Genomic DNA, 13,264 nt, shown 5'->3' with positions numbered 1-13,264 from the left:
TTCCATCTGGTAGGTTCAGTTATTCTTTTTTCCATTGAATCAGAGATAAGTTTTTTGCCTAAATAATAAATAGATAAATAAACCTGAAAGCAGTTGTAAAACTTATTCATAAGCCATCAAATCTTTCTTCTTATAGCATCCATTCCCTTCATATCTCCAATATTTATCTTTTTCACTCTAATGAAAATACATATCATGTCTATCCTTGCACTTTCTTCAGTGAGATAATACCGTCATTTTTAATTTATTTTATCACAGCATATTGCATTGCAGGTAATTCCCAGAACTTTAACATTTTTAATGAAGTCTCAAAAATAAACAACAGCACTGTTAAAACTATATGTATAAATAAACAAGGAAGGCTATAGTGTAGGTTAGCACAAAATTTCAGCATGGCTAATGTATAACTACTAATTATTTCTAAAATTCATATTTGTCTGTTCTATTAAAAGATAAATAAAACTTTTTCCCTACTATAATTTATATTAAGACATATTCATTTACAACTATCCCCTCTTACTGAGTTAGTTATCTGTTATTGAAAATTCTCCCAAATCTTACTAAAATTAATACCAGTAATAGAAATGTTCTATAAATTAAAAAAAACAGAAACTCGAAAAAAGATACTATAATTACTGTTAAAAATACTATTTGATGATTCATAATCAAAGCTTTGAGAGGTACATCTCACACCAACTTTAAAAAAATTATCAAATAGAGATAGTACATAAGTCTAAGGCTATTTAACAATATATATTTAATTTTTGTTGAGATTGAGAATGATTTTAATATTGATTAAAAAAAAACACAAAAAAAAAAAAAAAAACCAGCAACTTCTTGTGGTCTTTATCTTGGCTTTATTTTTTCTTTAAAAATATATATCTATTAAATAACATTAACAACAAGTTTTATGTAATTTTACTTTTTACATTAATTAACTTGGGCATAATAGTCTGTATAACAGATTTTTAAGCAAAGATATATTGAATTAAAGTATGATGATGTGATACGAGTGTCATCATTAAGAATGTATAAATTGAAGAAAGAAAATATATGTGTTTAAGGTGCTTTTGAATTATGACCTAAGGATTGAAGCACAGGAGAAGAAAAATAATAAATTCACAATAAGGATTATGAGAAGTTGTTGATTTTTTTAAAATTTATTATTTTCTTAAATATTAATTACTCGGCACTTAATTTTTATTTTAAAATAATCATTATTTCTAACTATCAAATTTATTAAATATTAATTATATTTCTAGGAATAATCCTTCTGATGGTCATGTTGGTAACAGGAGTGGTCTACATTTAAATCTTGAACCAGTTATCCTGCGCAATAACAATTCCTCCTCGACATTCAATGAGGTTTCTGAACAAAATCAAACAATCTCTTCAGTGACTAGTAATCTTGATGGTGTAAAAGAACGAGATAGAGCAAGTGGAGAATATCAAGACAAAGGGAGGCCGCCCTCAATTGCCGATATGACAGCAGAGAAGAAGTACAACTTCTTAGGTTTCGATCCAAGGAAGGAGACTCCTTCTGATCAAACTCCTCAAAAAGATCGGTCTGAAGAGAATCGTTCTGGAAACTTTACTCCTTCTCAGATACCACAATCCCCTCCATCATGGACTAACCCTACTCTCAATTGTGAGAACTTCCCTGACTATGATATAGTCAACGGTGCTGAGGACGATGACTCCTCGAGCGATAAAAGGCTGAGTAATCAACTGTCAACAGGTACTACTTGGAGCTCGACTTGCGTTATTGAAAGTTTGAAACTGGAACGTGAAACGTTATTGAAAAATCTTGCATCTTTAAAAGAAAAAATCACTGAATTAGAACAGCAAGAAGAGGAATTAATCAGAGAGGTATTATTTTTATTGTCCATTGAGGTAATGTTAGAGGTATTCAGTCTCAAGTGATTTCCACTGGTATTCTTTAGCTTTTTGCTAGTATAATAATGTGATTGTTAGAGCCCTCTTTCATATTGTTAATTTACTTTATAATTATAACATATATTAGTTCAGTTAAACTATAAATATTTACACTTTTTTTTTTTTAATTGTCGTTTTTAGTCTGCCATTGAAGAAGCTCTTGTTAGCGGGGAAATAGCAGCTCAAGATGAAAAATTAAAACATGAAGAGAATAGAGTTGCTATTTTAAAAGAAAAAGCCAAAGAATGCGATATTGAAATGGAAAAATGTTTGCAACGGCAAGCTCAAGGGCAAGAAAACTTTCACGTCATCAGCGAAAGACATATGGCCATGATAGACATGTAATATCATATATTGTTATTATTAAATTATATTTCTCTATCTTATCAGTATTTCAGTAAGTTATATGGCAAAAATATTTGTTCTAGTTTGGAAAATAAATTATCGACATGTGAGAATGAAGAATTGAAGATACATTTGAAAGAAGCATTGAAAGAACAGCAGGAACTGCTGGATTCTGAGAGAAAGGTTTGACGCAATTATAATTTTCATATTATACTTTTCCTCTTAAACTGTTACCTAATCTTTGCTATATGTGTAATGAGAACAAAAGTCTCTTAAACCAAATCACTGTTTTGACCATGATTGCCTTTAAATTTGATTAAAAAAAATTATTTAGATAAACCAAGTGCTACTTTATACCAAAAATATTTGAAATATACGTGGGATTAGGTTTGCAAAGCCATCCAACTCTAATAGGGTACACTGTATAAAAAAAAATTTTTTTTGGGTTAGGCCACTTATTCTCTCATAGCCTGATGTATATAAAAATACGTCTGGACATCAAAAAACAATAAAAATATTTGTGTATTGTATTAGATATTAAGGTATCTTCAGGTAGTGGCAGAAGTTTTTGGCTTTGTTTTTATTTTCAATAGACAACCTTTGTAATTCAAAGAAAAAATAATTGTCCCTCAAAATTTGAGATATTATGTTTGAAGGTAGTTACAATTCAAAAATGAAATTTATCTTTCCGGCCTCTGAGATTTTTATCTGAAACTAATGGCCAATCATTTTGAGACTCGGTGCCAAAGCTGCAGGTTATCCCGCAATGATCCCAAGGATTGCTATGTTGATTCCAAAAACTTTTTTGTCATTTAGGGATATAATAAATATTTAGTTCAAATAATAAACTGTTGTGTTATAAATAGTGGCAGTGTCTTTAATTAAAAAATACCTAAAACAATAAAATAAAATATTTTATAAACTAGTTCTACGGTTATAACTTTGGTTTGATGATTGTTAATCAATATCAATATTTCTTATTTTCCAAAAGGATTGAATTGAAAATCAATAGAGAATATTATTATATAAATAATTTCAGTTTATTAAAATTATTTTTAATAAATTGATTGGCTTATGATTTATTTATAAATATGGTGTATCTTTTGAAGTTTTAATCAGTTTTTTAAAGAAGTTAGATAATCAGTTATATGACACAGAGATTCCCTGAAGTAGTTGATATAAAGTTGCTGCACTTCTAGAGTTTTTGTGTTATATCTGTCATGTCTCTGTTCCATTCATTCAGTTATTTTTCCTTATTATTATCTAAACTTTCATTTAAAAATGCATTGTTTAGATAAGATTATACTTAATGAAAAATTTAATGACTTTGTTTATTTAATAATTTTATTTTTGTAATAATAGAGGACCTGTCCCGTCTAATAGAGGACCTGTCTATTGTCGAGTATTTAACAGATTTTTTTTTCTAGACTCACGAAGTTTTGGAATTCCAACTAGTAGAAGAAGAGGCCAGTTGGTTGTCAAAACGGGAAGACATACAAAGAGAGCTCGATGAAGCTATGGAAAGGTTAGCACTGAGGAAGGAAAAGGTTTCAACTCTACATTCTTCACAGAAGATGACCAACGAACTAGAAATACAAAAACTTTCACATTTGAAGGCGATTGAAGAAGTGAGTTAGATTACTGGCACTATCACGATGATAAGCTTAGTGATAGAAAGTATTGATGATTGTTTTGTAATCTTGTGCTTATTTAAATAGGGTCGCAGTCGTCTATTGATGATTAACGATGAGCTGGAAATGTTATCAAGATCTTATCCAAGTGCAGACTCCCTCATTTCTAGTAGTTCAGACGTAAGTTATTTGTTACTAAATTAATTTCTATTTGTGAATATCACAGATGATATGTTATAATTAAAGATATCAGTGGATGAAGATGCTATTTGACATTTTAAATAACATTTTTGTAGTTTTTAAAAGTTAAAAATTGAGTTTTCTAGTCTAAAATAAGAGTAAAAAATCATTTAATTCAATTTTTTTCTAATTCATATGTTTTTAATTTATGAATCTTCATTCTAATTATGTTAATAACTCACTGAATTTTGTACTATAAATTGAAAATTAAATTATTAATTTTCTAATTTAATATATTTATTAATTAATTATTTGAGAGTGATTTACATTAATTTCATGTCAATAATATTAGTTATGTTGTTATTAACTGAAAATTGAATTTATTGTTAATATTAATTCAGTAATAATACCATACTTGGCAATGTAGTAAAGTAGGAAGTGGTTATGTATAAAATTTCCATATTTCAATAAAAATCAAAACTACCTTCCTGAAATTAAATAATTAGTTATGAATTGATTTTAAGGTCCATTTTAATAAAAGTTTGTCTTAGCTTGAGCTTTACAAACTCAACTGCAATTAGAAAGCTACAGTTATTTTAATAGAAACTATGTATATATTTTTTTACTAAACTAAAATTAAGATTCATAAAAACTATAGTATGACTGACTCACATACAAGAATTCATCTAGGCATTATTCTATTTATTGAACTCTATAATTAGGTAATTATTTAAAAATGAATAATATCAGGCATAAGCCCAAGAAAGCGAAACATTAGTATGAATGAAACATAGTCTATCATCTTCTTTATAAAACAGAGTTAGGTTTTTTTACTACTTTCTGTACCATCTAGATCAGAAAGGTATTTTAATTGTATCAAAGTTTTGTTGTTCTAGTTTCAACATATTGTAATAATTTTAAAAATATAAAAAATAAAATAAAATAAATCTTAATAGTTTTTTAACTTTTTTCAAATATGAAAGAAATAACTTGGGTTCAAATTTAAGAACTTTACTCTTAAATGGATAATATAATTTATTCAAATTTAATAATATAAAAGACTCTTAAATTTATTATATAAAAAGAGAGAGAGACTCTTAATCTCAGGGCGTGTGTTACTAGACAATCAGAACAGGCATTTACAATAATTTAATTAAATTAATATCTCTGTTACAATTGTATATTAAATTTAAATCTATTTTACAAATGTATTCTAATTTAGTTATAACAAAACTAACCAAGCTCTATATACTAACGATCCTCCTTGTATCACGAAGTTATTATAACAATGAAACTTGGTTAGTTTGCTTTTTGGATAAACAAATAGCAATATTAAAATTATACATAAAATAAAACATATCAAAACCCTTTAAACATCAAAATATACTATTCACTAAAAAAGAGCATATTACAATATTTATACATTTTAGAGTTCTCCGAGTTCAAATTTTGAGTCATTAGCCTGTGCGTTTATGTTATGATTTTCTCTTAAACAGGTGGGCTGATTTACTTATTTTTTGTTGTACAGTTTCAGCATTGTTAAAACAAAAAAATGTGCAAAGGAGAGTTCTGTCACTACGGTCACAGATGAAAAGTGACTTCATTGTTTCATTAATATTTGAAAACCCCTTCCCTCTCCAAAAAAATAAAATGCAGAGATTGGGAAACAATTAGGGACCCTCAAAATGCATTTATCTAATTCAATCCACTTACAAATTTTCAAACCCCTAGATCAATTTGTATAGGTGTGTGAAACCTTAAAAACCTTATAAAGATCCTCTGAAGATGACAAAGTTTTGACCGAAATTTACTCCCACTTTTATGGTGTTGTTTAGCCAAGAAAACAGTCCTACATGCTTAATTTGTTGAAATATCGTCAGGTGTTTGTCCATTATATAAATTTTATAGTCTCATAAATATTAATAAAAGTATTTTCCTATCACATCTTATATATTGTTATATCATTAAGAATTTTAAAGTTTGCTTCAATTTCATTCCAAAACAACTCATTTAATATACATAATTGGCTCCAGGTCTGTTAAAGGAATCTTAACTGTTAATTGTGGTTATACCCGTTAACCGTTAATAACCAAAAAATATCTGTTAATGATTCTTCCCTATGGATAAATTGGTCAATAAATGAATTAGAAAATAGTAAAAAGTTGAAAGTATTACAGAAAGAGAAAATTAGCTCAGTGCATAATTCATTGCATCAAAACTATTTACTTGTTTATGACGTTGAAGGTCAAACAAATGTAAGGTTGCCTTATTTGTTTATCTGATTTTGATTCCTTGTTCTGTTAGTACCAAGGTTTAGATTCTACATAGTGCATTATCTTATCTCTTTGTAAATGTATTTTATATTTTTTAGATTTTTTACTGTCTAGCTATTTTGGTGGATATCACAAGAAAATTCCTCAGTGACATACCCCTCACCAAATTCAAATTTGAATCTGTTATAAATAATTTTAATATCAATTATTTTAAATTTATTTGTTGGTTTTTAAGGTTCATAAAATATAGTGAAGTGTTTTAATATTAAAGAACAGATAAGATCTACCGAAGAATTATTTAATATCATGGTATTAATTCATTTAAATTTTTTTATCAAATAATAATTTATCAAAAATAAACTCAATATTATAAGTAATCATTATAGACAATTTTTTATTAATAACATTTTAAAAAAAATATATCAAATGGATATGTGTTAAAATAATGTATTTTTTATTTTGGAAGAAGATAGTTGACCGAATGAAGTTTTATCACACGATTGTACCTGTTATTAGTTCTCTATTCATTTATTTATATATTTTCATAACTTTATTTGACTCCTTGTTTTTTGTTCTAAAAAATATTTTGGTGTAATTTTTTTTTTTACTTTGTATATTTATTCTGATTTTCTTGTCACATCTTACATTGTTTGTACCTTGCTTACATTGTTGTTTAGCCCTGACGAAGCCATGCAAAGTGGGCCAAAATGTTGGTTAACATTAAATAGTTTATTTTTACTATTTTGTAAGTTTATTGACCGCTACCCGGACTATCTTCCTGCTATGTATGTTTTAGTATAATCAATTCATTAAACTCGTGTTTTTTACACGTTTCTACAGATTTTATCTTAAATATTTGACTAATACAAGTAATATATGATTAATATCTTTCAAGACATAAGTCAATATATTTAGTTGTCCTAATTTTAATTCTTTATGGGGTAGAATTATTGAACATTGCAAAAAATATTCTTTTAACTGTTTACTATTTAGTTTCAGTGTTAAAAAAATTGCCACTTTTCTGACAATGATTTGTCTATTAAGAAAATTTGTTATTAAAAATTTTAAATGTATACTTTACTTGTAATTAAGTTCAATTATGCTTAAAACACTAATTAAGTTATTAATAAATACATTTTTTAAGTATCTATTATTATAAAAAAAACGAAAATTGAGGAATTTAAAAGTCATCTCTACAGTTGTGATATATCAAGAGTACTGTCAATTTCCTAAATATTGTTGAAACATTATCCTACTGACAAATTTCGTGGTAAAAAAGAATGATTTATAAAAATATTGCTATTTTTTTTAATAAAGTAAACGGGTTAAAGTGATTGAATACAAATAATTTTAACAATAAAGATAATAATTTTTTGAGGCATACTAATACAAAAGCTAGACGGACACTGGTACAGATGTAACAATTTTTTTACACTGGTCATTTTGATAGTGGGCAAGACCCTAACATTTTTCTAGCTTTGCTGCCATCTAGTTGATCCAAAAAAACTATTTGAAAGCTAATTGAAGTAGTTGGCTCTGATAGAACCTGTGTACCAGTTATCTGTAAAGGATTAATGTAAATTGTTCTAAATAGGGAGCAGAAGATTATTAATTGGAAGGCCATGGATTGACCATGTGTAATATATAAAAGAAAAATTGTTCGGGTTTAGTAAAAAAAAAAAAAAAAAACTGAAATAGTAATTAAACTATTTAATATGAACCAACATTTCGCCCACCATTGCAGGGCTTCATCAGGGCTAAAAAAATTTACAAAAACTAAAATAAGGTAATAAAGTAAGAAAATATTTCTTATTTTGTTCATGTTATCATGAAATAAAAGTAAACTTAATTGTGGCCAATTATGATATAAACTATGTGAAAATTTAAATATTTTCTATATTACATTGAATTGCAGATTATATAATTTGTAAATGTAGATATAAAGTTAATTTTTATCTAAATGTTGACATATTTTAAATAATAATTAGCCAGAGCTTAGTTTACTTTTATTTCATGTTATCTATTCTCTTACTTTGTAACCTTGTTTTAGTTGTTTATATATTTTTCTTCCCTGATGGAGCCTCACATTAAATAGTTTAATTAATATTTGAGTTTTGTTTTTCTTTGACCGCTCCTGGTCCATCTTCCTTTTATAAAGATTATTAATAATTTGTTAAAACTCTTATGTGTCTGTTTTGCCCTAGGGACACATTTTATTTTTATTTTACTGTCAGGAGGTAAGTTTTTTTCTTGTTTACTAAGGTCTGAAATTTATTCATCAAATGAAATATCGATCAATGATTTTACTATTTTAGAATAAAGTGTTGATTAATGATTTTACTATTTTAAAATAAAGTGTTGATTAATGGCTTTACTATTTTAGAATAAAGTGTTGATTAATGATTTTACTATTTTAAAATAAAGTGTTGATTAATGATTTTACTATTTTAGAATAAAGTGGTGAGAAGAAGAGTTACCAGTCAAGACGATTTGGACAGAATATCCAAGATAACTTCAGGAGCACCTATTGATATGGGGTCATCCAACTCTCTTGGAAGAAGGACGATAGCTTCTCTCAAAGAAATAGAAAGGAACAGACAACTTCATTTGATAAATCAAGGTAACTGATTAATAGATCTTCTATTTAAAAAATTATTTGCTAATTTATGAAAACAGTTTGTTTGAATTGAATAATTATAGATAATGTAGATCTTAATAAAACTATTGAAGACAGGCTCTTAATGAATGACCTACAAAAACATATACCTATTTAAGATGAATTCCAGAGTGCTGTTGTTTTGACATACAAGGAGAAACTACAGACGTGGGGATGCTGATTTCAATGAAACTTTTTTCGGTGAAACTAGGTTGAAAAATATTAGATACGTTCTTACCAATTCCCCCTAGGAGCTGAGAAAAACAATGTTTTGTATGATTTTGGAAATGTATTATGATTATAGTATTTTGCCGTTGCTCTGCATGTATTTAATGATTATTATATACCAGCCTATTTATTTTTGTGTGCACAATAAAAACAAAACGTTGCTGATTGTATTAAATGAGTTTCATTGTATAGAAATTACAAAAACCAAAATATGCTTTTAGTAAAGTATACCAAAAGATAATTTTTTTATATAAAAAATTAAGTAAGATTCGTTTTGGCATATTTTGAAACTATTTGAATTTTTATTTAAATAATTTTTGTATAAATCAAAAATTAGAAATTTTTAGTTTTGAATTTTGGAGGATATTTTTTTTGCAGTATACCTGATACCTGGAAACCTGAATTTTCGCTTTTCCATTCTATATTCAAAGGCTTTAAGCAAGGTGAAAAGTTGGAATATAAATATTTGATTGTATATTTATTATATTGTATAGTCATATTAGTCTAATTCTGCTTTATATATGAATTGGGTCGTTATTGAAGTCAATATGTATAATTTGTTGCCTGATATTGGAACTATTTCAAAACAATTGATAAATTATTTAAGAATTCAATGTCTAAGAATGATGACAAAGTTCTGAAGGGGATCTTTACTAGTGGCTGTCAGACAGATAACATTGTGTATATTTTCTTATTAAAAGAGAATGTTATTTATTTATTATTATATATTTAAAAACATACTAAGAAGAGATAATTTTAAATAACCACAATTATTACATAAATAAAAAAGTTTCTTATATATCAAATTTGGGTAAAGGCCAAGATATTGCTTTATACTAATTAAAAAAAAAAAATGAAAGGAATATGGTCCGGGTGCGGTCAAAAAAACTCAAATAGTAGAATTATACTATTTTATTGAGCCAACGTTTCGCCCCACGTTGCAGGGCTTCGTCAGGGCTAAAAAAGATACAAACACATAGTTACAAAAGGAAAAAAAAGAGAAAAAAAAAAATAAGTGTAAAATAACAGGGGTATAAAATGTAAAAAAGTAAGATATAATAAGAAAAATTAAAGGTTGTAAATAGTAAATGAAAAGGGTAATAGTAACAGATAGATAAGAGAAGAAATATTAAAGAAAATACAAATAAAGAGATGTAAAAAGAAAAAAACACAAATCAAATGATGAGACAGAATGTATACCTGTTTTGACGGCAGTCAAAAATAAAGTGACCGTTGGTATTGGGAGGAATGGGGACGATAGTTATGCCACAATAACGAATAAAAAAAATTTTTTTTAAAGTAAACAAAGTAAAAAAGTATTTAAATTAGGTGAACAGTAAAGTATAAAAAAAAAAAAAATACATTTCTGAACTTATTGTTGAAGTTTTCATAAACACAACCTCTTATAACCGTTGTTGCATCGATATTATAGTTATATATATTTGCCCAAGAGCATCACCTCCCACCCACTTTTTAAAAGAAAGATCTCCATTGTGAAAAATCATACCTTAGAATTATTAGTAATGTGTAATAGCATGTTATAACTACAGGGAATTTACCTAACTGAGGTGGATACTATTAGTTATAAGGAGTTCCTCTCCCACAAATGCACATAATATGACTAAAAGATGCGAGTATGTTGATAACGAGGGGAACCTATCTAATTTGCTGAAAACCCACAAAAAGCACTTTTTCATAGTTTTATCTATTAATTTTTTCGTAATCAATTGTATGTGTCTGATTAAATATAAATTTATAGAGCTCATTAATGGTTTAATAAACAAAAGTGTTGATTTGTATAGGAAGCCTGGTAATCGAAGAAGAAAGGCAGAGGGTAGAAGAGCTGAAACGGCAAGTCCAGGATGAGGTGAAGGCCCAGTGGGAACAACAGAGAAATAGTAACTGTCAATCCTTAACGAGCATCACCAGCGACGATTCCAGTTTAGAGCCAACCAGAGACAGGTTATAAGTTTATCAAATTATTTTTAATTTATATTTAAATTAATTTAACCTGAATATAATAAAAATGTTTAACAGAAAATAAAGTAGTAATCTAGTAATAATAATTTTTACTCATTACTGGAATTTAACTTTTTAAACTCTGCAGATTATGGATATAAAACTTTAAACCAATCACTTTCTCTTTAAGAAACTCTTTTTTCAATGTAGCTCGAGACTTTCCAATATTTTTAGCTGCAGATGTTACATTTATAAGCAATATCATTAGTCACGAATGTTTTTCAAAGTTGTCAAATTAGGCCCAGGAAAGTTCATATAGATTGATACCTTCAAAGTTGACATTGTGAGTTTATTTTATGTTTACTTACTTGTTGCCATGTGTATAATGCTAATGGTGGAACAGTAATGGTACTAACTTTCAATCTTATACTTTAAAATAGGCATCACTATGTGTTTAAACATGTTATTACAATTTAAAAATACTTTAGTAAAAATATTTTTCATTTCAGTCTGATTTGCTTCATATAACCTTCATTAATTTTAAAGATACTTTTTCATAAAAAAAAATAAATGTTAGATAGTAATGATTTTTGTACACATTGAATTGTTTAAATTTTGTTAGTGGTGTGAGCAGTGAAGAAGTGGAAAAAAACATGATGTTTCCTGATGATAATAAAAACCGAGATTCTTCCGAAACCCCGGTAAGTATCAATTTATTTATAATTATCCCATAGTATGACAGTATGATATAAATTATATCATGCTATTAATAATTCTATTATATATTTAATCATTAGATTTTTTTTTAATTGATAACTTTATATAAATTAATTAATATTCAATAGATCTGTGAAAGTTCCCATTGCCTCTTAATTAAGTTATTTTCAAGCCAGTAGTCTCCTTATCTATACCCATTAAATTATATAATTCAATTCAAATAAAGTAAGTGAGAGGGAAGTTATTAAAACATTACTTAAAAAAAAAAAAGTAGAAATTTTAAAAATAACTCCAACTTCAAATAGTAGTTAGCACGCACTAAGAAATTTTGTTATGCTGGGTGGTAATGATGGCTATACTTGAGTGAGAATGGAGACTATTCTTATGCGAAACCTGCAACTCTTCAGCATCAGGAAAAAATGTAAACAAGCCAGAGTTGTAATAAACATTAGAAGTATCCTGTGGATTTTAAAAAACTCATGAAATCTCAGATGGTTAAAACCGAGTAAAAAAGTCCACAAAGCCAACAGGAAGCAATCCTGGGAGGTCGACTTTTATTCGGGGCTGGTCGCACGTAATGAAGGCTTGACCCCCCTCCTGCTCATATGTTCCTAATTTTCAAAATGAAAAAATATTTTTAAGTAAATCAAATCAGCTCAGAGGAGTAGTCATGGTTTGGTTGGGATAGGGTACTATGTAAAGGCTAAAATATTCTATTTAGGAAACATTAATGCATAAAAATATTGAGAGATTATTCCGGAATCAATTTTTCATAGAGGTGATCTGACAAGAGAGAAGTTCACCTTTCAGTTATATAAATAATGGACCCAGCCATGTAGCAAACAATATTTCAACTTAACCTTAACCTGCCCGGTCACCAGATCTCAACTTTATTGAGAATTGTTGGGGAAAACATTATCGAACAGTTTATGCTCAAGGGAAATAGTTCAACTCCATAGAACAACTCAGAACTTCCATTCTAGGAAAGTGGAGCCAAAAAAGTACTTAAAAATGTTTAAGTCTTACTGACATGCTTAGTGGAAGTAATATAGAACTAGGATGGTTCAACAAATTACCGGAGTAACTAATTGTTATAGATTGAATGGTTCAAATTTTTGTCTTGTTCAATTTTCATTTTATAATAACTTAAAATATTGTTTAAGAAATTTTATAATAAAAAAATTAGGATGGCTTATAATTTTGTTGATGAGTGCTGATATTGATAATTGTAGTATTAATAATAATTTTATTAAATTATTAATATTCTAATTGTTACATTATCAAAATTATGATTTATTTTTTATTAATATAGTTGTTTGAGAGTGGTTTAGTTTCTTTTT

The 13,264-nt window shown here is 27.4% G+C and overlaps 1 protein-coding gene across 3 annotated transcripts in view; it reads left to right on the top strand.

Annotated features, from left to right (window-relative positions):
- Positions 1-13,264, top strand: part of LOC106678100 (pleckstrin homology-like domain family B member 1) — a 180,390-nt gene that overhangs the window by 161,265 nt on the left and 5,861 nt on the right. For all 3 annotated transcript variants that reach the window (XM_067045389.1, XM_067045388.1, XM_067045387.1), the window contains 8 exons: positions 1,263-1,869; positions 2,077-2,276; positions 2,364-2,463; positions 3,708-3,908; positions 3,999-4,091; positions 8,816-8,984; positions 11,051-11,210; positions 11,830-11,908. In XM_067045389.1, coding sequence (XP_066901490.1) covers positions 1,263-1,869; positions 2,077-2,276; positions 2,364-2,463; positions 3,708-3,908; positions 3,999-4,091; positions 8,816-8,984; positions 11,051-11,210; positions 11,830-11,908 — 1,609 coding nt within the window. The remainder of the gene's footprint in view (positions 1-1,262; positions 1,870-2,076; positions 2,277-2,363; positions 2,464-3,707; positions 3,909-3,998; positions 4,092-8,815; positions 8,985-11,050; positions 11,211-11,829; positions 11,909-13,264) is intronic.

The sequence above is a fragment of the Halyomorpha halys genome, unplaced genomic scaffold (genome assembly GCF_000696795.3).
Source record: "Halyomorpha halys isolate HHAL.00 unplaced genomic scaffold, Hhal_1.1 Scaffold123.1, whole genome shotgun sequence".
Lineage (NCBI taxonomy): Eukaryota > Metazoa > Arthropoda > Insecta > Hemiptera > Pentatomidae > Halyomorpha > Halyomorpha halys.
The sequence above is the reverse complement of the archived record's forward strand: the minus strand, read 5'-3'. Positions and strand labels throughout refer to the sequence as shown.